Source organism: Stegostoma tigrinum, chromosome 1 (assembly GCF_030684315.1).
Source record: "Stegostoma tigrinum isolate sSteTig4 chromosome 1, sSteTig4.hap1, whole genome shotgun sequence".
Classification (NCBI taxonomy): Eukaryota; Metazoa; Chordata; class Chondrichthyes; order Orectolobiformes; family Stegostomatidae; genus Stegostoma; species Stegostoma tigrinum.
The window spans coordinates 83,495,926-83,521,027 of NC_081354.1; the positions used below are offsets into that span (position 1 = coordinate 83,495,926).

At 39.5% G+C, this 25,102-nt stretch overlaps 2 protein-coding genes across 8 annotated transcripts in view; one reads left to right on the forward strand and one right to left on the reverse strand.

Annotated features, from left to right (window-relative positions):
• Positions 1 to 19,846, forward strand: part of haspin (histone H3 associated protein kinase) — a 61,138-nt gene extending 41,292 nt beyond the window's left edge. For both annotated transcript variants that reach the window (XM_048562336.2, XM_048562419.2), the window contains 8 exons: positions 7,285 to 7,370; positions 10,712 to 10,774; positions 12,268 to 12,359; positions 14,424 to 14,503; positions 14,583 to 14,671; positions 17,779 to 17,921; positions 18,672 to 18,774; positions 19,563 to 19,846. In XM_048562336.2, coding sequence (XP_048418293.1) covers positions 7,285 to 7,370; positions 10,712 to 10,774; positions 12,268 to 12,359; positions 14,424 to 14,503; positions 14,583 to 14,671; positions 17,779 to 17,921; positions 18,672 to 18,774; positions 19,563 to 19,770 — 864 coding nt within the window. In that variant the 3' untranslated portion in view covers positions 19,771 to 19,846. The remainder of the gene's footprint in view (positions 1 to 7,284; positions 7,371 to 10,711; positions 10,775 to 12,267; positions 12,360 to 14,423; positions 14,504 to 14,582; positions 14,672 to 17,778; positions 17,922 to 18,671; positions 18,775 to 19,562) is intronic.
• Positions 19,847 to 22,720: 2,874 nt separating this feature from the next.
• Positions 22,721 to 25,102, reverse strand: part of LOC125459720 (protein FAM184B-like) — a 169,848-nt gene continuing 167,466 nt past the window's right edge. For all 6 annotated transcript variants that reach the window (XM_059646818.1, XM_048546509.2, XM_048546519.2 and 3 more), the window contains one exon: positions 22,721 to 24,950. In XM_059646818.1, the coding sequence (XP_059502801.1) occupies positions 24,939 to 24,950 (12 nt within the window). In that variant the 3' untranslated portion in view covers positions 22,721 to 24,938. The remainder of the gene's footprint in view (positions 24,951 to 25,102) is intronic.

The following is a 25,102-nucleotide window of genomic DNA, read 5'->3' on the forward strand; positions in this document are numbered from 1 at the left end:
TGCTATTCGCCTTGTTGCGAGCCACTGCTCCCAATAGCTGAATAGCTGTTGAAAGTAGTGGCCTGACTTTTAAATAGATGGGAGCTGCACAGCATGTAATTAGTTGGGAAGAGCCCAAGATGTGAGTTGAAATCCCAAATGTTACTGATGCATCTCCAGTAATGACTTGCCATCCAATTTGCATAATTTTAATAATCCTCAAAAATCCTCAAGCTCTTTTGTATCCTTACCTACATGGTGCAACTTGTTGAAATCATATGCAGGTATGGAATCAGCTCTCACAGGTATACTGATAAGAATTTTCTCTACATCACAAGACCTGTGGACAATTATGGTGGATTCAGGCTTCTTATTCGGTGCTTATTTTTGGAAGAGTCATACCTTTTACTCATTCTGCAGTCTTTCCACATTGCATTGAACCTGACTCTTTGCATCCTTGTGACTGGTTATCATCCTCTTCATCACAATGGCAATTCTCACAAATGCAACATTTCCCCATCCACTGCCTGTATCTAAAAACCTAGCTACTGTATGTCTCTTCTTGGATTGTCCATCTTTCACAAGTTCCAGTTTTTCCAAACTCTACGTATCCTATCAATTTAACCATTGTGCTGATCTTCATTCCTTGTGTTGGCTTCCTGTTGCACTATGTCTATGCAATCTCTTATTGCTGATTTGCCCTTTTCTGAGCACTTTGTTCTGCTGTGCACAACCTTTTGGGCATTAGTCCCTTCTTTTGATGCACTACTGCTGGCACGTTATTTCAGTTGTTTGGTTCATCTTGTTCCCTTTAATTTTCTCCCGAACCTTTCTAGCCTTACATTCTTTTAAAAAAGTAAAACTCCATGTTTTTGGTTAAGTTTTCAATTATCCTTTTATTTTCTTTATAATGATGAAGCACCATTGGACGCTAAATAATTCCATGTAAATTCATGATGTAGTACAAGATGTACTTATATTTGCAGTTGCTACAGTGAGCGATGATGTAAGCATCTTTAGAGCAAAATAAAAAGAGCTTGGACAGGAAGGCCTCCTTAGATCGATGTATTATAACAGTCTATTTCCTCTAAGTAGGCTAAACTAGATCTTTATCCAACTATTAACTTGAATTGGTATTTAGTTTCAATCAGTATTGTTTACCCTGATTTGTTTCAGCTATGTTTCTTGCAACTATTTAACCTATTTTTCTAATCAGCCTGCTCAGAGATGTTATTACACACCTCTGGAGCAGGTGTGACTTAATCTGGGCCTCCTGGTCTCAGGTTAGCAACTTTATCACTGTGCCACACCAGGGGTCCTACCAACTATTGAATCCAGCTTCTCAAAAAATATTTGTACCATTTAAGTGTTTGAACAGCCTAGATGGTCTTATCTCCAAGTTATGCTTATCTCATTTGAATTGACTCTTGTCATTTGAATCTGAAGATTATGGTTCAGTTCTAGGATTTGAGCACATACCTGAATTGCCACTTCAGTGCAATTCTGAAAGGGTGCATTGTTGGAACTGTCTTCAGTTGAATGAGACTTTAAACTGATCTACCTTTTAAAGTCATGGAGATCTGCATCACAGAAACATGCTCTAGTCAAACTGGTCAAAAACTCTAATCTGCTGTAGACTACTGTAATCCTATTTTCCAGCTTTTGGCCCATACCCTTGAATGTCTTGGTGTGGGAAGTGCACATCTAAATATTTCTTGAATGTTATGAGGATTTCTGCCTTCTGTCAGACATGACCTCATTTGAACAAAACAATACTGATTGTTCTTGATTAATCACTGCCTCTTGAAGTGTAGACTGACTCTGTCCCTCAGAATTGTTTCCAGTAGCTATCCCACAACTGAGGTTAGACTGACTGGCCTCTAGTTTCCTGCTTTAGCTCTTGAATAATGATTCCACATTTGCTGTCTGTCTGGTCTTCTGGCATCTCTCCTGTGGTCAGAGAAAAATCAAACTATTGCCAGCACCCCAGCTATTTCCTCCCTTCCTCACTCAACAACCTGGGACACATTTCATCCAGCCAGGAGATGTATCCACTTTCAAGTCTGCCAGACCACCCAGAACCTCCTCTTTGTCTAAGCTAATTTCTATAATTGCATCGCAGACCTTTTCCCTGATGTCTGTGCCCACAATGTTTGTCTCACTGGTGAACATAGACACAAAGTATTCATTTAGAACCCTACCTATGACACCCACCTCCATGCACAAATTACAATTGTGGTCTTTAATCAGCCCTCCTCATTCCCTGGTTATCCCTTCACACTTAATGCATTTGTAAAATAACTTAGCAGTTTTCTTTATTTTATCTGCCATGTTCTTTCATACCCCTGCATGAAAGTTCTAAGTTTCTCTTGTACGTTCTGCGCTCTAGGGCTTCTGTTGTTTTGAGATACTGGTATGTGCCATAAACCTCCCTTTTCTCTGTTTATCTAATAGAACATAGAACATAGAACATTACAGCACAGTACAGGCCATTCGGCCCTCGATGTTGTGCCGACCTGTCATACTGATCTCAAGCCCATCTAACCTACACCATTCCATGTACGTCCATATGCTTATCCAATGACGACTTAAATATACTTAAAGTTGGCGAATCTACTACCGTTGCAGGCAAACGTTCCATTCCCTGACTTCTCTCTGAGTAAAGAAACTACCTCTGACATCTGTCCTATATCTTTCACCCCTCAATTTAAAGCTATGCCCCCTCGTGCTCGCCGTCACCATCCTAGGAAAAAGGCTTTCCCTATCCACCCTATCTAACCCCCTAATTATTTTATATGTCTCTATTAAGTCACCTCTCAACCTTCTTCTCTCTAACGAAAACAGCCTCAAGTCCCTCAGCTCTTCCTCGTAAGACCTTCCCTCCATACCAGGCAACATCCTAGTAAATCTCCTCTGCACCCTTTCCAAAGCTTCCACATCCTTCTTATAATGTGGTGACCAGAACTGTACGCAATACTCCAAGTGCGGCCGCACCAGAGTTTTGTACAGCTGCAGCATAACCTCTTGTTTCTGGAACTCGATCCCTCTATTAATAAAAGCTAAAACACTGTATGCAATCCTGTATGTCTCTCAATATCCAGTGTTTGGCGGATTTGTTGGTCCTATTCCTTATGTTTATTTCTTTTTCTATTCATTTGTGGGATGTGGGCGTTGCTGGCCAGCCAGAATTTCTTGCCCATCAGTAGTTGCCCTTGAGAAGCTGGTGGTGAGCTGCCTTCTTGAACCGCTGCAGTCTACCAGCTGTAAATTGACCCACAATGCCATTAGGGAGTGATTTCCAGGATTTTGACCCAGTGACAGTGAAGGATCAGTGTCAGAATGGTGATTGGCTTGGAAGAGGACTTGTAGGTTGTGGTGTTCCTATATGTCTGCTGCCCTTGTCCTTCTAGATGGAAGTGGTCGTGGGTTTGGAAGGTGCGGTCTGAAGATCTTTGGTGAGTTTCTGCAGTGCATCCTGTACATAGTACATACTGCTGCTACTGAACGTCGGTGGTGGAGCGAGTGGATGCTTGTGGATGTAGTGCCAATCAAGCGGGCTGCTTTGTCCTAGGCGGTGTCAAGCTTCTTAAGTGTTGTTGGGGGCTGCACTCACCCAGGCATGTGGGGAGTATTCCATCACCCTCCTGACTTGTGCCTTGTAGATGGTGGACAGTCTTTGAGGAATCGGGAAGTGAGTTACTCGCTACAGTATTCCTAGCTTCCAACGTGCTCTTGTTGACACTGTATTTATGTGGTGAGTCCAGTTGAGTTTCTGGTCAATGATAACCTCCAGGATGTTGACTGGGGTGGGGTGGGGGGGTGGAATGAAGTGACGGTAACACCATTGAATGTCAAAGGGTGGTAGTTACATTGCCTCTTCTGGTGATGGTCATAGCCTGGCATTTGTGTGGCATGAATGTCACTTGCCAATTGTCAGCCCAAGTCTGAATATTGTCCAGATTTTGTTGCATTTGAACATGGACTGCATCATGAATAGTGCTGAATATTGTGCAATCATCGGCAAACACCCTCTCTCTGACCTTATGATGGAGGGAAGGTAATTGATGAAGCAGCTGAAGATGGTTGGGTGAGGAACTCCTGCAGAGATGTCTTGGAGCTGAGATGATTGACCAGCAACAACCATGACCATCTTCCTACGTATCAGGAATAACTCCAACCAGTGGTGAGTTTACCCCCTGATACCCATTGATTCCAGTTTTGTTAGGACTCCACGATGCCACACTAGGGTGAATGCAGCCTTGAAGTCAAGGGCTATCACCTTCACTTCACCTGTGGATTTCAGCTCTTTTGTCCATGTTTGAACCAATGCTGTAATGAGATCAGGAGCTGAGTGGCCCTGGTGGAACCCAAACTGGGCGTCACAGAGCAGATGCTACTTGATAGTGCTGTTGATGATGCCTTCCACCACTTTATTGATGATTGAGAGTAAACTGTTGGGGCAGTAATTGGCTGGTTTGGATTTGTCCTGCTTTTTGTGTAGAGGGCAATTTTCCACATTGCTGGGTAGATACCAGTGATGTAATTGTATTGGAACGGCTTGGCTCGGGGAGCGGCAAATTCTTGAGCACAAGTCGTCAGTACAATTGCTGGAATGTTGTCAAGGCCCATAGCCTTTGCAGTATCCAGTATCTCCAACCATTGCTTGATATCACATGGAATGAATCAAATTAGCTGAAGACTGGTACAAAAGAAAAGTTGCTGGAAAAGCTCAGCTGGCCTGGCAGCATCTGTAGAAGAGAAAACAAAGTTAACATTTCGGGTCTGGTGACCCTTCCTCAGAACTGTTAGTGGCTGGGAAAATGTCAGTTTATATGCAGAAAATAGGGAGGTGGGTGGGGAGGGAGTAAACGATAGGGTAGAGCCCAAAGAGAGAGAAAAACAGTTGGACAGACAAAGGAGTTGTCAAAGATCAGGCTGGGAGGGTGAGTAGTTGTTCATGGGGACTGTTAGTGACTAAAAACAGGGGGTGTGTAGTGGCAGGCTATGTGATAACAAGGCCTGGTGTATGGGGTAGGGGGCTGGGACATCGGAGAGTTTAGGGCCTAAAATGATTAAACTCAGTATTGAATCTGGAGGGCTGTAGGGTCCCCATGCGGAAAATGAGGTGTTTGTTCCTCCAGCTTGCGCTGAGCTTCATTGGAAAACTGCAGCAAGCCAAAGGATGAGATGTTGGCCAGGGAGCAGGGTGGTGCGTTAAAGTTGCAGGCAACAGGTAGTTCAGGATCTTTTTTTACAAGCAGAACACAGATGTTCTGCGAAGCGGTCACCAAGTCTACTGAAGACTCGTATCTGTAATGCTGGGGACCACTGGAGGAGGCCGAGATGGATCATCCACTCGGTACTTCTAGTTGAAGATTGCTGCGAATGTTTCAGCCTTATCTTTTGCACCGATGTGCTGGACTCTTCAATCATTGAAGATGGTGACATTTGTGGAGCCTCCTCCTCTAGTGAGTTGTTTAGGTGTCCACCATCATTCACAACTGGATGTGGCAGTACTGCAGAGCTTAGATCTGATCTGTTGGTTGTGGGTTTGCTTAGCTCTGTCTATCAATTGCTGCTTGTGCCATTTGGCGTACAAGTAGTCCTGTTTGGTGGCTTCACCAGATTGATACCTCATCTTCAGGTATGCCTGGTGCTGTTCCAGGCATCTCCTCCTGTACTCTCCTTTGAACCAGGATTGATCCCCTGGCTTGATAGTAATGTTTGAATGGGTGATATGCAGGCCATGAGGTTACAGATTGTGCTGGAGTACAGTTCTACTGCTGTTGATGGCCCACAGCACCTCGTGGATGCCCAGTCTTCGGTTGTTAGATCTGTGTGAAGTCTGTCCCATCTAGCACAGTGATAGTGCCACACAACATGATGGAAGTTATTCTCAATGTGAAGGTGGGACTTCTCCACAAGTACAGTGCGATGGTCACTCTTAGTGATACTGTCATCGACAGATGCAACTGCAGCTGGCAGTTTGGTAAGGATGAGGTCAAGTAAGTTTTTCACTCTTGCTTGTTCCCTCACCACCTGTCGCATACCCAGTCTAGCAGCTATGTCCTTTAGGTACAACCAACCCAATCTGTAATACTGCTGCTGAGCCACTCTTGGTCGTGGACATTGAAATCCCCTACCCAGAGTATATTTGTGCCCTCGCCATCATCAGTGCTTCCTGCAAGTGTCGTTCAACATGAAGGAGTACTGATTCGGCAGCTGAGGGAGGAAGGTATGTGGTATTCAGCAGGAGGTTTCCTTACCCAGATTTAACCTGAAGCCATGAGACTTCACGGGATCCGGAGTTAATGTTGAGGACTCCTAAAGCAACACCCTCCCATCTGTATACCACTGTGCCGCCACATCTGCTGGCTCTGTCCTGCCAGTGGGACAGGACATATCCAGGGATAGTGATGGTGTGTTTTTTTTTCTTTATTTATTAATTAACAGTATGAGGGTGTCACTGGCTAAGCAGCATTTATTGCCCATCCCTAATTGCGCAGAGGGCAGTTCAGAGTCAACCACATTGCTGTGGGTCTGGAATCACATGTAAGCCAGACCAGGTAAGGATGGCAGTTTCTATCCCTAAAGGACGTAAGTGAACTAGATGGGTTTTTCCCAACAATTGGCAATGGATTGTGATTGAATTAATGCTCACAATGTAGCTTTATACTTCTCATTGTAAAAGTACATTCCACTCTTCAGATCACTCGTCACTGTTGTGTATTAGCCCCTTCCTCCAGCTAAAGGTAGTCCCTGTGCTTTCCAATTACAATGTAAACAAGAATAACAACCTCTCCCCACCCTGTGCAAAACTACAACCACTGCCCGCTTTTTTCTCCTTAATTAGCTGCTCGTTAATATAAGCCTAGGCACTGTAACAAAATATCAGCTATCCCTCCTTGCATTTGTCTATTAGCTTTTTTGAGATGCAGAAGGACTAGGATAGGGCATAGTTTGAGCATCAGCTGGTTATAAGTAGTCAAAGTGAAGCGAAATACTTAATTTTATACAGCAGCAGCAATCTGGATTACTTTTTCCTGACAAGAGAGTTGTATCCAGATTTCTTCACAAGTAAAAGGGCCATTTGAATGAATGGCTATTTTAAAGTTGTTTTTAAAGGAGTGATCAAGACTTAAGCAAACAACCATTCATGTTTATTGCCATATGCTGATGTCACATGTAACATGCTAATATATCAACAAATTCTAGAAAGATTCTAAAGCTAATATGCATGTTTTTCTATCAACAACACTCCAGTGAAAACCTGCAAGTTATGTTTTCTTTGCTCTCGACTTGCAGATAATCCCTATCGAAGGGGGGAAGCTTGTGAATGGTGAACCGCAGAAGAAATTTGAAGAGGTCCTGCCTGAAATAATAATCTCGAAGTATGTGTTTATATTTTAGAATTGGTTTTAATAATTAGATTGAGTTGTTATTTTTGTTAATGAGGAGAAGTCATTGATGGACAATGGAGTGCTTTTGGCACATGCACTAAGCTTTCACAAGTTAGGCGTAGTGCAGGAAGGATCTAAAGTTAACTTTACTTTAGCATTATTCAATATATAGTGACAGCATTTTAGTTACAAACACCAATTCTAATTTAAAATTTCCTTGCATTTAATAGAGATCAATATATCTCAAGTACATTTTTACTTAATATCTTTCACCTTGACTTTAATGAACTTCTAATACAGTGCATCGTATGCAGTTTCAATGTTTTGTCCGGTAATACAAAGTAGTACTTTTCCTTCGGTAGTGCAACTTTGGAGATTAGGTAAATCCACTTCCTGTTTCCCACCAGATTGTGGGTGACTACCATGTGTCTTGTAAGAGCTGTTCATTAAATGCTGAGTTTGCTTTACTCTGCTTGTCTAGAGGGTTTATTTCATGTGGTTAAGCAGGTGAAGACAGTTTCCCTCTCCATGGTGCTGAAATCTGGCATTTTTTTCATGGATATTGTATCCATTTTGCCATAAGTAGCAACTAAAGAAATAATGAGTTCAGGAGCTGAAAAGCCCTGGCGGAACCCAAACTGAGGTCACTTAGCTATTGCAAACTGGTGCTGCTTGATAGCACTATATATCACACATTCCATCACTTTATTGATGATCAAGAGTAGACTGATGGGGTGGTAATTGGCTGGGTTGGATTTGACCTGCTTTTTGTGTGCAGGACATACCTGTGCAATTTGCCACATCGCTAGGTAAACGCCAGCGTATAACTGTACCGGACGAGTTTAGCTAGTCGATTGGCAAATTCTGGAGCACAAGTCTTCAGTACTGTTGCTGGAATGTTGTCGGGGCTCGTAGTCTTTGCAGTGTCCAGTGCCTCCATGTGATTAATGATGTCTCATGGAGTGAATTGAATTGGCTGAAGACTGGTATCTACAAAGCCGGGGATCACAAGAGGAGGCCTAGTTGGATCATCCACTTGGCACTTCTGGCTGAATATTGTTACAAGTGTTTCAACCTTATCTTTTGCACTGATGAGATGGACTGTTCCACTATTGAGGAATGGGATATTTGTGGAGCCTTCTCCTCCAGTGAGTTATTTAATTGTCTACCAGCTTTCGCAACTGGATGTGACAGTACTGCAGAGCTTAGATCTGTTCCTTTTATTGTGGGATCTTTTGTCTATAGTCTGTCTACCACTTGCTGCCTATGCTGTTTGGCATACAAGTAGTCCCATTTGGTAGCTTCACCAGGTTGATGCCTCATTTTCAGGTATGCCTGGTTCTGCTCCTGACATGCTCTTCTGCACTCTTCATTGAATCAGGGTTCAATGTAGACTGGTTTAACGATATATGGGAATATGCCAGGCCGTGAGATTGCAGACTGTACTGGAGTACAATTCTGCTATTGTTGATGGCTCGCAGTGTCTCATGGATGCCTAGTCTTGAGTTGCTAAATCTGTTTGAAGTCTGTCCCATTTAGCACAGCGATAGTGCCAGGCAACACGAAAGCTGTCGTTCAGCACAGTGACTGGGCTACATGACATAATGGCAGATGTCCTCAATGTGACGGTGAGTCTCTGTCATAAGGACTGAGCAGAAGTTGAACCAACAACATTGTCAAGGACAAATGCATCCATTTAGAACTGTATCCACTTAAAACTGAATTGACATTGCCAAAAGTTATTTCATTTTAGTATTTTGAAAGCCATCAAAGAGAAAATGAGGGTCAAGAGGGCAAGCCAAGAACAGCTAAAAATGAGATTTCAACTTGAAGCCAGCAGATAGAACTACATGAGACCAAACAGAATAAGCAGCAAGTGATATACAGAACTAAGTGATCCCACAACCAACAGATCAGATTTAAGCTATGTAGTCCTGCCACCTCCAGTTGTGGACAATTACTGTCCCTGTTACTCTGCTCTCAATCATCAGCAAAGTGATGGAAAGTGCTATCAAGCAGTGCCAGCAATAACCTGTTCACTGATACCCAATTTGGATTCTGTAAAGGCCACTCGACTCCTGACCTCATTGTGCCTTGGCTCAAACATGGACAAAAGAGCTGTATTCCAAAAGTGAAATGCGGGTGACAATCCTTGACAACAAGGCTGCATTTGACAGAGTGTGGCATCAATGAGTGCTCATAAAACTAGAACTGGGGGCAAAGTCTGCTCTGGTTTGAATCATGCCTGGAATGTGGGAAGATAGTTGAGATTGTTGGAAGTCAGTCATCTCAGCTCCAAGACATCTCTGCAGGAGCTCCTCAGGGTAGTGTCTTAGACCTAACCATCTTCAGCTGCTTCATCAATGACTTTCCTTTCATCATAAGGTTAGAAGTAGGGATGTTTACCAATGATTGTACAATATTCAGTACCATTCACACTGACTCAGATACGGAGGTAGTTCATGTTCAACTGCAACAAGACCTGGTCGATATCAAGCTTGGGATGAAAAGTGGCAAGTAATATTTACACCACACAAATGTCAAGCAATGACTGTCTCTATTAGAGACAATCTACCCACCACTACTTGATATCAATGGCGTAAATGTCACTGAATTCCCCCATTTTAAACATCCTGGCAATTACCATTGACCAGTAACTCAACTGGATATGCCTAATAAAAACAATGGCACAAGAGCAGGTCAGATAGTAAGAATACTTACCTGGTTGTGTGCAGCTCCAAGAACAAAAATCTTGACAACATCCAGGCCAAAACCATCCATTTGATTGGCACTGCATCCACTCCTCCACCATTGGCCATCGATAATCAGCAGCATTGTGTACTGTCTACAAGATGCCCTGTAGAAATTCACCAAAGATCCTTAGATAGCATCTTTCAAACCCATTTCCAGCTAGAAAGATAATGGCACCAGATACTTGGGGATACTACCACCTGCAAGTTCCCCTCCAAGCCACTTACCATCCTGACTTGGAAATATCTCACCATTCCTTCACTGTTGCTGGTCACACTCTTGGAATTACTTCCGAACCATTTTGTGGGTGTACATACAACACACTGACTGCACGGTTAAAGAAGGCAGGTCACCACCAGCTCAAGGGCGGCTATGGACAGGCAACATATGCTGGCTTAACCAGCAATATCATGTTCCACAAGTGAATGTGAAAAAATGGTAGCCTCTTCAAGATACACTATGTAGCTGGACAGCATTTTATAGATAGTATGATACCATGTTACTTAGTGCTCAATGGAACTGTTGTTTTACTATTTCAACCAACAATAATTCTAAATGGAAAAGTATGTCCCAAACTCTAGGCAATTAAGTCAACTGAGTGAAGAAAGTGAAAACTGCACAAATGGATTTATTACCTTACATTCGTAAGTGGACTTATTTAAATATGATTTTTCATTTGAATTTTGTGAGTATATTGCATTAGTATCAGTTAATGCTGTATATGTTCTTTTAACATGGTCATTTCAAAAAGATGGCATTAACCTTTTAGCTCCTTTCCTTCAGTGGATTTATAAGATCTCCCTCTTGGATTATCTATTGATAAAACTAGTATACACAAAATACTCTTGAGTAAGAATCTGAGCACCACCACTGCCATTTGTCAGAGATGGGCCTCACTTTTAGGGGTTTGATTATCAGCCTTTTTCATCGAGTTGATAATTGACCTCTACATCAAAGGTTTGATCATTGTGATTATGGTTGCATATTAATAAATACCTGCCAGAGAATAATATGTTCACATTGGCAACTGAGAAAAATAAACACCTAATTTCCAAAATTTCATAGTGAATGTCAACAAAAATGAAATGCACATTTCTGTCAAGTTGATAAAATCATCAAATTTAATGCCACAGAAAAGGCCATTTAGCCAAGTGTGCTATTGATTAATCGAAAGTTAATCCAGTTGGAAATTCTAACTGTAAATAAGAACACTTCTAAGTTTTACAAGTCTGGTTCATTTTTGTTTTTCAGAGCACATGCTCATTTCAAAGTGTTTAATAGGAGCGACCATTGACCAAATTGACTCAATAAACACATTTTAAGTACTTTGGGGCTAAAATTCCATAGCACTCCAGCTGCTTACTGGCCAATTTCCACGTTGGCAGGATGGTGGGACCCAGATATGATGGTGTGTATTGGGAGTAGAGAGAGTTATTTAAAATTCATTCACAGGATGAGGGCTTCACTGGCTGGGCCAGCGTTTATTGCCTGTCCCTATTGCCCAGGCAATTAAGAATCAGCCACATTGTTGTGGATCTGGAGCCATGTGTAGGCTAGATCAGGTAAGAATGCAGAGTCCATTCCCTAAAGGAAATTAGTGAACCAGATGGTTTTTTTGATATTAAGAATTTAATAATGACCATAATTCCAGATTTTTATTGAATATAAATTCTACCAACTGCCATGGTGGGATTCAGACCTAGGTCCCCAAAACGTTGCCTGGGTCTGTGAATTAAGAGTCCCAACAATAATATTACTAGGCTGTCACCTCCCCCTAAATATACAACTATTCTGTTCTTGCATCTAAACGGCAACCATCATGGGGTTTCAGAACATACGACTGACCTGAATCCCAAAGATTTGCATATTTTGGTGGTGTGACAGGATTGGAGTTGATCCTGCCATTCTAGGACAATTAGGAACACCAACATCCTGGACTTGGACAGAGAAGCTAAATTTTGTGTCTGCCGTACTTACCCAGTGTCCATCCTAGTTATTGCACATATTTTGGAAATGTCTTTGTGTCATCATGTTGTGGATTTTAACAAAAGTCACACTGTACTAGTCTTGTTATTTATCTGGGCTTATTAACTTAAATCATGTCAAATAGTTTGTAAACTAAATTATTGTTTTGTAGTGTGCATTGTGTAAAAGATTCTTATCCTTTGGAGTTACTTAAAGCTTGGGACAAGTATAATCAAGCCAAGTCTTCGGAAAATGACCGTCCAGGTGAGAATTTTAATAGGTCATATGACAGGATTTGTCCATTCACAAAAAAATGTTTTCTGGCACAGTTGGGAGCATTGAAATGCGCCTTTAGAGGTTTGGGTCAGACACATACAGTGAATATTTTGATGTCTGAAAATTGCATACAGCAAGAAAGTGAGGGCCAAATTGTTTTGGGATTGTTTTGATTTCTTGCATGAGAAATATGAAAGCCAGATATAATAGAGCAAGAATAGGATTGATGATCGCCTCATGGTATTAGGCCAACAGACTACTGATCCAGAGACCCATGTAATGTTCTGGAGACTGGGGTTTGAAAGCCCCCCATGGCAGATGGTGGAATTTGAAATCAATAATAATCTGGAATTAAGTGTCTAATGATAACCATGAAACTATTGCTAATTGTCTTTTAGGGAAGGAAATCTGCTGTCCTTCCCTGGACTGGCTATATGAAACTCCAGATCCACAGCAATGAGGTTGATTCTTAACTACCCTCTGGGCAATTAGGAATGGGCATAAATGCTGTCTTATCTTGTAATGCCCACATCTCATGAATACATTTTTTTAAAAGAATTTAATCAGACGCCCATGACTTCCTTTTTTCAGGAAAGAGCTCAACAAATGTGGGATTTGAATCTCTTCTACCGCGACTCTCCTTCCAAATGGCCTGTTGAATCCCTGCTTTAGAAAAAATACTAATTTCCTTCTTCCTCATTGCCAGAGAATAAATGTTTGATCAGAATCATTGGGATAATATTGGTCCTTGCTGGGTAGGGTGCAGAATTGGTGCTCAATGCACCAATTTCATGGCCTCCTGTACTCCAAAAGCATCTGAAACAGTGATTCTCTATAAAGAGCACCAGGCTCTGTTTTACCAAAGGATCTAACATGCGCTTTAGAACTCCTCTGAGAAATTCAGATACCCTGAAAAGATCAGGCACTAGGTTCTGCTAATATTTTTTAGTGTGGTTTCAGCTATCACAAATTAGGCAACTTTAATTTGTGTTTGAAAAGAAAAGATGTATAGAGTGGTCCTTGGTGATCCTGAAAGCTGTTGCTGGTCCAGGATCACCGCATCTCACTTGGATATTAGTTGAGGTCTTTTACCATTGAGTCAAGCAGCTTATATTGGACCCTGACGATGGAATGAACTGACTTTCAAAATGTAGCAGGCTAAGCATCTTAAATTATTCAAAAACGAAACTGAGACCTTATTTAGGTGAGCCTTGGGCTTTCAGGCTAGGATAATGCTTGGAGTATTGTTTATGCAACTAAAATCAGTTAATGTGCAATCCCTATTTTAAGAGATTGACTGACCTTCCTAAAATTTATTTAGAAGTGCATGCCATTATTGTAAATAACTGGCACCGATTTCCCTCAAGGCCTTTACCCATATTTTGGCATAACTGACTTTTCTAACAGTTTACTTTAATTAATTTCTTGTGGCTTTTAGTAAATTCAGGAATTATCCCTTCAGTTTCTAAAAAGTGTCTATTTCAGGGTCTTGCCTTGCATTTAATTATTTTCATTTTACTGATGTGGAAGTATAATGTGCTGTATCACCAATGTTTTCAAGGGATGATTGTTCCTCTATTTTCGACCTCATTGTTAAACTGGACAGTGACAAGTAACTAAACAGATTTTTTTCAAATGGAAAATGCTATTGGAGATTAGTGATTCATCAACCAGTCTCTCCATGGGTTTATTCTCAATGGTGTTGCTACTTTCACAACGTTCTTGTTATCTGACTGATTTCAGAGTATTTGTGACAAATTTTAGTTGCTTCAAGAAAACCCATTGTCAAAGAAACAAAGTGATATTAAGTAATTATAATTGGGGATATAAGCAAAGTTCAAAATCTCTTCACTTTCTACCAGGATCAAAGTGCTCAGTGTCCGAGTTTTGTTTTTGTTATTCAATAAAATGATCTCCATTGGATTCTACTTAAAATCAGAAATTTGTGATTGATTCTGGTTGAAATGTAGCTCAAAAGCTTTGTTGTTTTGTAAATTCTCCATATTATTGGAATCTCTAAACGGTAAATAAAGCATATTTTCTCTTCACCAGATGAATCATGCGAAGAACAACTTTACATCATTTTTGAATTTGAAAATGGTGGTTATGATCTCGAAAGTATGAGGACGAAGGTAACATTTTAAATTATTTTCACGATTAAACGACATCTGTTTCTATGAAATTTATTGAACTATCAAACTGTTCTTGCAGATACCTTCTCTTGAATCAGCAAGAAGTGTACTGCATCAAGTAACTGCATCCTTGGCTGTTGCTGAAAATGCTTTAAATTTTGAACATAGGTAAGGAAAGGAAGCAGAATTTTTCAATTTCCTTTTCATAAAGAAAGGCTTAGTTCTATATCGGGCTTTTCAATACTACTAGATCTCTCAAACCACTGTATTTTACATCTGAGGTAGCACTTTTTGAAGTGTAGTGAAACATAATGGAATACATAATAATAAATACTATGCTTGCCCGTTTCAGGGACTCCTTTAATACTTAAAGATCTGTTTGTCGAGAACAGGCTTGCTGCAGAATTATAACTCAGTTGAATGTATAGATTTACATGGATTTTTGCAGTTACATCATTGTGAACCAAGGTCTGAGGAATTTTTTTTTCATTCACTGATAGGATACAGACGTTTAAGGCAGGGCCAGTGTCTATTACCTGTCCCTAATCGCCCTTGAGTAGGAATGGTGGTGAGCTGCCTTCTTGAATCACTGCAGTCCATGTGTTTTGAGTAGTCCCACAGTATTATTAGGGAGGAAATTCCAGTGTTTTGACCCAATGGCTCTTAAGCAATGGTGACTATATTTCCAAATCAGGGTGTCTTGGAGGGGAATGTGCATCTCATGTTGTTTCCATTCATCTATTACCCTTATCCTTCTAGAGGGAAGTTGTTGCTGGTTTGGAAGGTGCTGGTTTAAAGAGCCCTTGTGAATTTCTGCAATGTGGATCCATCTTGAAGATGGTACACATTGCTGCTACCGAGCATCAGTGGGTGGAATGAATGGATGTTTGTGGATGTGCTAATCAAGTGGACAGCTTTGTCCTGGGTGGTGTCACTTAAAGGGTTGCAAATCTTTGGAAGTTTACCTCGGAGAATTAGAGATACTCCACTGTTGAGACTGAGACAGACAGATTTTTGAAGAGGGGTCTAGGCCCGAAATGCCAGCTTTCCTGCTCCTATGATGCTGCTTGGCCTGTGTTCATCCAGCTCTACGCCTTGTTATCTCAAGGGAAATGGACAATGGGTTAGTGTGATGAAGCCAAAGATCAGCTAAGATTGTATTGAATAGCAGAGGAGGCTCAGTGAGCCGTGTAGTCTGCTGCTCGTTGTCCTGAATGAGAGCATGGTTTTATTTAACTGATATAAATTCCTTCGATTCTTTTGGAAGGTGCTGAAGGCTTATAGTTGTTTGTTCTTGAGCCCTTCTTTCAGGGGAAAAGTAAGGAAAAAAATAGTCGTGAAATAATGGGCAGTCACATAGTTCATTAAACCATCAACACAAAGCAGGATATGACTGAAATATTGGAGAATGTTTCATATACTGATAAACCAGCAGATCAAATGGAAATTCATACTTCTCCTTGTTACGATGACCTCCTAGGCCAGTATCTCATCATAAATTAACTATGAGATGCCTTGATGAGTGCAGCCGAAACAACACTCAGGAAGCTTGACAGCATCTAGGACAAAGCAACTCGTTTAATTGGCACTGCATCCACAAGCATCCACTCCCTCCACCACCAACACTCTGTAGCAGCAGTGTGTACTGTCTGCAAGATGCACTGCAGAAATTCATCAAAGATCCTCAGACAGCATCCTCCAAATCCACAAGTACTTCCATCTAGAAGGACAAGGCAGCAGACATATGGGACTTCTTAGGGCCTAAGTTCTCATGTCCAAGCCCCCTACCCCACACACCAGGCCTTGTTACCACGCAACCTGCCATTACACACCCCCTGTTGTTAGCCATTAACAGTCCCCATTAACAACTATTCACCCTCCCAGTCTGATCGTTAGCAAATACTTTGCGTATCCAACTGTCTTTCTCTCTCTTTGGGCTCTATCATATCATTTACTCCCTACCCTACCTGCCTCCCTATTTTCTGCATATAAACTGATGTTTTCCCAGCCACCGTCAGTTCTGAGGAAGCATCACTAGACCTGAAATGTTAACTGTTTTTTCCTTCACAGATGCTGCCAGACCAGCTGAGCTTTTCCAGCAACTTTGTTTTTGTACCACCACTTCCAAGTTCCCCTCCAAGTCACTCACCAACTTGACTTGGAAATGTATTGCCATTCCTTCACTGTCACTAGGTCAAAATCTTGGAATTCCCTATGTAATAGTGTTGTGGATTAACCCACAGCAGGGGGACTGCAGTGGTTCAAGAAGATAGCTCACCCCACCTTCTCAAGGGCAACTGGGGATTGGCAAGAAATGCTGGCCAGCCAGCAACGCCCACATCCCTCAAATGAATAGAAAAAAAATGTTGCTTGTATCTTTCCTAAACATAATTATTGGGAGCTATATTCTAAAACAAATTGGCCTTGTTAAGTTTTTAAATCAGCATTATTGTGAAATCGTAAGTAGTATATCCATGTTTTAATGCCACGGTAGCCTGATCACTTGAGATACTGGGGGAAATGTCATTGCTCATGTTTTGATATTATTAACATTGTTCTCTGTAGCTTAGCTGGCCTTCAGTCGAGGATTTTAAGAATTGGTGTAATAAACATGATATGAAACTACTGGGGGACTAGTTTTCTATGTTTTTTTAAAATAGATGATTGCATATGTAAAGAATAAACCATTCTCAAAAGAACAGAATCAATCACTGAAAATCGATACTTAATTCTATATTATTGGTAATTGATATTAATATTGAAATTGCTGCAACTTTTTTCATTCTATAAGCAGAAAAAAATTTCAAACCCCAAATTCCTTAGATAATTTTAAAGGGGTGGAAATATAATGGTACAGGACTTCCAACTTGGACTTTTCCCAACCATTCAAGCCTAAAATCCTGTGACAATACTTAAAATATTTGAATAAAATAGACACCCAACTGTGGGAACAATGCGTCATGAGGTGGAAATTTGATGCCTAATAAAAGGTAGAGAAGATATTTTTTATTTTGCCACCAAGCAAGGTAGGAAAAGACAAGGAGGAACAAACACCCAATGTTTTAGATTACAATTTGTGGAAGTTGTGTAAAGTAGAAATCGCACACATCCAGGTTCTGCCTCAAATTGAGAATTCCTAGCAATAATCACATTGAAATCTATCCTCTCCGGCCCAGAAACATTGTTTCCTGTGTATTTTGCTGTTTGGAATCTCTGTTTTTCTTTTAAATATTAATTGTGCATTTATCTGGGTTTTTGTTTAAATTCATTTTCAGAGACTTGCACTGGGGAAATGTTCTTATCAAGAAAACTGCCATCAAACAAATTGAATACAAATTGTGTGGGAAGACTTTCAACATTGACACTCATGGATTTGTGGCCAATATTATTGATTATACATTGTCAAGAATGGGAACAGGTTAGTACTATCATCCATACATTTTAACAAAATTGTTTTAATCCATGTGCCTGATCAAAAGATCTGCAATTTTAAAAAAATCAGCATGCGCCTTGTGGTACTGGATCTACTAATATCAGAAAAACAAAAAATCTTTATAACAAGAATGAGAACAGGTCAGATGCCCTTCTTGAACCCTCTTTATCACTCAGAGATTAGTTGATCTATAGCCAAGCTCTGTATACCTGTCTTTGTCCAAATCATCTTATACACTTCAATTAACAGAAATCTATCAATTTCCAATGCTTAAAAATATCAAACCAACAAGCATCAAATGTGTGAGAAAAGGTTCTAAATATCTTCTACACTGGCGTAATAATTTTAACAGTAAGTCTACTCTATGATAGTTGTGAAAAATCCACATCATTACGATCAACCACACTATTTCATCAACACTTTGTTTATCAAAGAATTCAAGTAAGTCAGTTAAGCACAGCTTTCCTTTTTAACATATCCATGTTGACTTTCTTTTATTATCCCACACTTTTCGAAATCCTAATTAATTTTGTCCCAGATTATTGTCACAAAAATTAAAGCATCTACACCACTGACACACGTAGTTGCCTCAGTTACCATCTTTTTTTAAGTACGAATATAGCATCTTCAAGCCTCTACTCCTTTAGCACCGCTAACAAATCATTGTACTGTAATCACATCCACATATCTATTATTCACTACATTTATTGGGCTTTAATTATTTGCTCTCCCCAGATGATGTTGTACATTTCTGTGATCTTTCTTCTGAGGAGAGTTTCTTTTGTGGACAAGGAGATTACCAATTTGAGATATACAGAAAAATGAAGGAGGAAAATCTGTGAGTAATTGCAAGTGTTTAACAATGCTTCTTGTCCATCCACATCTTGTGAACATTACTTAATGTTTGTCATATGACATATAACACTTGTAGAGAAAGTACTGAGACACTTGAGGCTACCAAATGGCGATGCATATTTTGGTAACTGTACCTGCTGGGGTAATTTTAATAGGGTTTGGTGGGCATTGTTGGATATTAAATATATGCCTATTCCTTTGACAGCAGCTGGCAGGGCTTGTTGGTTTGTGATTCCGTTCTAGTTCTCTTGTGAGTCTAATCATGATTACATATAGAAGTAAAGTTAGTGATTTTTATGAAGAATTTTTCAATCTGAAATATTGCTTTGGATACTTACCAGGGTCATAATGTTACCAAAAGTCCCATTTTGGTGGTATAGTTTCTAATCGTTTAAATCCAAGTGTAAGCATATTACAACTGTTCTGTCATACTCTCAAAGATGTTAATAGGTTTTTTTAAACCCCAGCTTAAGAACAGACTGTAAAGGGCTAGTATGCAAGCATTTGATTTATTCAAATATGAACTTCACTGAAAAAGTGTCTTTTCTGTTTTGCATGAATGTGTATCAAATTAATGTTGCAACTGATAATATTCTCAGGGTAAAATAGCCAAAATATTTACGGAATAATTAAATACATTTGCATACCATTATAAGTTGACCATTTATAAGAATCCAAATCTTGAAAATTCACAATGTTGCTATTTTTAAAAAAAAATTCTTTGTGGCTTTTAAATAAAACTGATGAATATTTATTTCTCTTGTTTCTCAGTAACAACTGGGCAGAATATAATCCTCACACAAATGTGTTATGGTTGCATTACTTGGCTGACAAAATGTTAAGCATACAGTACAAGAAAAGAAACACCAAAGTGCACAGAATACTTAAAGAAACCTTTAAGGAGTTCACGCAAGAATGCCTCGAGTATCAGTGTGCAGTAGATGTACTAACATCAGCTCAATTGTTTCAAAAATGCTGAAATATTTTGTTTTTATCTCAGATATGTAAATAAACTTGCATGACCTTAAAAGGAGTGATGTTATAAATATTGTAAAATATCATGTGTTGTTTAAATAAAATTCTTCTGTAAAATGATTGCTTGTATGTAATAGATTAAATCTGTTATTTAGTTTTTATTTTTCCGAAGCAAAATTGCATTCTATTAAATATGACTTTTCAAACACAGCTTGCAATTGATTTTTAATTTGTTTCCTTTTTGGTACTATTACTAGCACTGGAAACAATCTGTATGCCAATAGAACGTGAGATAAAAGAAAATTGCTTTGAGCCATTTCTATTATTTATTAGCCTGACTGAGTCAGTGGCTTCTTCATCCTGAACCAGAAACCGAGTTCAACATTCACACCAGAAACCTGAGCTCATATCTAAGTTGACAGTCAAGTTCAAGACGGGAAAAGAGCTCCATTGTTGGGGCTGTTGGTCTTCAAGTTAGACGGAGGAAATTTTCCCGGTATTTCTGTAATGTGTCATCGCTCAGCAGCTTCATTGGTTATTCAGTTCATTTCTACTTTTGGGCTCTGACATGCAGTATGGTTTGTGTTCAAAGTAGACCATTGCTTGTGAAACAACACTTGGGAGATGTTCGAGTACTGGTTTAAATTCTTTATTTGCTTACCAAATACCTGCTGCTCTTGTCATTCTAGTTGGTGAAGCTTACAGGTTTGCAAGAGTCTTCCAAAAGAGCCTTGATGTGTTGCTGTGGGTGGACAGAGTTGTTGAATAACTTTGTGAATGGCTTGCTGATCAAACAGACTACATAGCTGTGGATGGTACTGAGTTTCTTGAATCCTGCAGCTGCATCCACTCAGGAAAGTGGACAATATCCATCCTACTCCTGGTTTGTGGTCCTTGGAGAGGCCTTTGGTTGGGAAGTGGTCTTTTCATCATAGCATACTTTACCTCTGGAATGTTTTAACACCAGATCTCGTGTAGATCTGAGGAGTTGCGATATGAAGCTGAAAAATGCAATCATTAATAGATAGCACAAATTCTTACCTTATTGTGGAAAGAAGGCATTGAATGTCAGCTTGGATTTAGAAAAGGAAAATTATGCCTGACAAATCTACAGGAATACTTAGAGGACACAACCAGTAGAATTGATCAGGGAAGCCAATGAGTGTGGTTTATTTGGACTTGGATTAGAAGGATCTTGACAAAGTCCCATTGAAGAGATTAATGTGTAAAATGAAGTGCATGGCATTAGGTGTAGTGTATTGAGATGAATTGAAAAATTATTTTGCAGACAGGAAACAGTTGGAAAAATGTTTTTTTTTCCCTGACTACCAGGCAGTGATTAATGGGGTAATGCAGAGATTGATACTAGCATCTCAGCTATTCACAATATATGTTCTTGATTTGAAATAGGGAACTAAATGCGATACCTCAAAATTTGCAAATGGCACAAAGCTGGATGGAAGGGTGAGTGAGCTATGAGGAAGATGCAACGATGTTGCAGTGTGATTGGAACAGGTTGTGAAGGGAAAAATGTATGACAAATGCAGTATAATATGGAAAATGAGGGGTTATTTGCTTTGGTAGCAAAAACAGCAAGGCAGATTATTTGAACAGTTGTAAATTAAGCAAGGGGAATGTTCAACAAAACCTGGGCATCCTCGTGCCTCGCTGAAAGTAAGCGTGCAGGTGCAGCAGGCAGTAAAGAAGGCACACTGTATGTTAGCCGTCATACTGTGTGGACTTGAGTGCAGGAACTAGGACGTCTTGCTGCAATGAAACAGGGCATTGGTAAGGCCACACTTGTAATATTGTGTGTAGTTTTGGTCTTCTTAGCCAAGAAACCTACAAAATTCTAACAGGTTGGATGCAAGAAGAATGTTCCCAATTTTGGTGTGGGGATGTCCAGAACCAGAAGTCATGGTTTAAGCATAAGGGGTAAACCTTTTAGTACTGAGATAAGGAAATTTCTTCATCCAGTGAGTGCTGAACCTGTGGAATTCACTCAACCACTTCCTGTGATAGAGCAAAACATTGCATTTTCAAGGAGGAGGTCAATTTTAGCTCTCGTGGATAAAGGGTTCAAGCTATATAGGGGTTCGGGGCGGGGGGGGGAACAGGATTAAAGGTGTTGAGCTCAATGATTAGCCATTGAAAAGTCGATTAGGCTCAAGGGGTCATGTGCATACTTCTGCTCCTATGTTTCTACAAAGCAATTGAAAATAGCCATGTATTTTGATTGCTGTCTGGGGTAACCAAATACTCAAATTCACCCACAAGGATCACCAACGGGGGGGGGAGAAATCGGGGGATCATCCCCATGAATCAAAAAGGAAAGGGTGAGAAGCCACTCTGAACGTAGATTAACTCTCTTTTCCATGATTGCTGCAGATCAGTTTACTGAGGATTGGGGTCTGGGAGTGTAAGGGTAAAAGTACTGATGATGAATTACTTATAAATGAATGTAGTATCTCTAGCTTAAGGCTGCATTTTTTCAGGAGCCATATAAGAAAAAGTATAGTTGATACTGTTGTAACGAACACACCATCAACTTAAATCTGTGGTTAAGATCTGAAAATTAGAAATTATAGCTTGGGGCTGAATTAACTGGCTTCAAATGACCACAACTATCATTTTCACATGCCAGATATAACTCCTAGCCCCTGGAGTGCTTTCTTTCCAATTTTCCCATTAAATGAAATTTTACTTGGTTTTCTGCTGATACTTTTGGTTGAATGGGACTTCTCTTTTAAAATGCTGCTAACTAAAAAAGTTGAATTTTAACTTGACTGGGCATTGGAATAAGAGCTAATTGTCATGGCCAGAAAGCAAGAACCTAATCATTGAATATTGAACTATGCCTTTTATATATAATTTCAAAACAAATAATTCTGCTTAATTTTTAAAAGATTCAGTTAGCAGTATTCTCTATTTTACACATTGTGTTTTATCCCTGATCTGATCTTGATACCTCGATGCTATGCTTTCTCCTCTCTGTCCTCATTTGCAACTGCCCTGTTGTATAAGGGAATGGCAGGAATAAATTTACATTAAAAGCACAGAACAAGAAAGGACCTTTTGATTCACAAGCCATTTACATAGACTAAGTCTGGAATTTGTTATATATAAAATCATTGTTTCATAAGGTTAATGGTATCGAGAGTTTATGTTGTGCTTCCAAGGAATAAATTATATTTCCTTAAGATTACACTTGGGGCTAACAAAATTCTTGTTATGGAATCATCAAAATAACAATTACATTGATTGTTCTGGGATGTGCTTGATATTGATCTGTGTATACCCAATTCATTTCTGGTATTTGTGCTGTCATATCTTAGTCTTTACTTGACTCTTCCCAGAAGAAAATGTTATTTATTTTAATATTTACAGTGAGAATTAAATTACATTTACAAATTGTACAAATAGCACCATGTTCTCTGGGTACAACATAGCAATATTGCACTAACAGAGATAAAATTAGTAGGAGTAGACCTATCATTGTGCTCCTGGTTGAGATGAATTGATGATGAGCAGTCATCAACCAGCACAAAAATGTGGGTAGCATGTATTGTACCTAGGAAACAGACCACATTTGATCTTAACACTAGGCCTGAATGCCCAGAAAATTAAGACTTAGTTGAGATTGTCCTTAACCACTTGTTTCTCCTGAATTCCTGAAGTATACATTGTTATTATTTTCCCCTTCCAGGTAAATTCTTCAACCATATTCTATCCTTACAATTGGTATTATCGTCTAATGAAAGAAAGATCTTTGTTTATCTTAACAGCATGATTTTACATGTTTTGTTCAATTCAACACAGTGAATGTTAATGTCCAAATGAATGCATGCTGTAAAATGGCTGTAAACTACCCATTAGTTTCTTCTGTAGGTAAAACTATATGCTCATGCTGAATTATGTATTACTTAATTCATGGACACTCTGCCTTATTCTATCCACAATAAACTCTTGTCCTCATTTTTCAAACAAATGTACTCTCAAAATTCTGATATATACAGTGCTGAATGACTTTAGTATTGTTAACTGGGCTGTTTCAGTACTCTTGGCAAAGTTAATTTTTGTAGCTACCTCTTCAATTACTTTGGAGGTAGTCTTCCATTTTCAACCTTAACATGTGGAAAAGGCATTATAACTCATGCATTTTTTTTGGGATTTGAATTGGCTATTCATGAATCCATTCTGCTTCATGATATCAACTCCTCAAAGTTACTGAAATTATAGTTGTTAAATATTTTACTAATATAAAGCTCTACAAATCAGTTCTTAAGAATCTGTGAAGCATTTTCTTTCATTGAATATTGGCCGTTTAAGAGTTTTTTTTTAAAATTGACATAGCAGGCAAAATAGTTGTCTGCCATCTGAACACTGGAGGTTTCTGTCCTGGTAGCATTGACATTAAGTGGTCAAGAACAACCTATTAGCAACTATTCAGAATGATGGCAACTCCTCTAACTGGCTACATGAAGATTTGAGTCATAATACATAAGATGACAAAACAGAACACAGTAGGCAAGAAAAGAATCAAATTCTGCATTCCAGACCCCACCACCAATGGGACATCCTCCCTATGTAACCAAAGATTGATGAGCTGAGAATCTGCTTATTTAGTCACATGGAGATGAATGGCAGAAACTCCTCCACCCTGAATAGATGTCCTTGGATCACAGGGAAGTTGATGACAACAGTAATAAGTCTCCCAAAGCTATTTTAAAATTGCATGCTGTTTTGCCATTTAAAAAAACATTTATTTTCGATATAAAAGCTCTAGTGGGACAGCATGCTAATGTTTACACCAGAGTTTTGAAACATCATATTTTACATACAATTACCAAAAGACACATGCCCTCCTTCAGTCAGTTGATCTGGGGATATGCTGAGCAGAGACACACTTCCTCATAAGAGAGTAAAAATTAGTCAATCCCCACTTTGAGTAATTTCTTAAGTTATTCAGAACACTGGCATATCCTTACAAGCATTCTGCCTCTACAATCTCAGTTGGAATCTGGAAAATGTTAGTGAAGAACATTTTAAAGTAAAATAACTGGCAGAATGGGAATAAATACATATGTAACTCATTCCTAGAATGAAAAATATTTTGTGAACCATTCCTGGCGCTGAAGATCTTTTCCTTTAGTTTCTTTATTCTTGCCTTTCTCATTTGAAATGCTGTAATGGGAACAGAAAAAAAAAAGTTAATTTGCAGTGTTTGATGACTGATCTGATGCTCCATACTTAATCCTTATATGTAACATCATAGGATAATTGTAAAATGCTTTTGAGGACTCAACACCCTACAAGACTTTTAAAATACTAGCTGC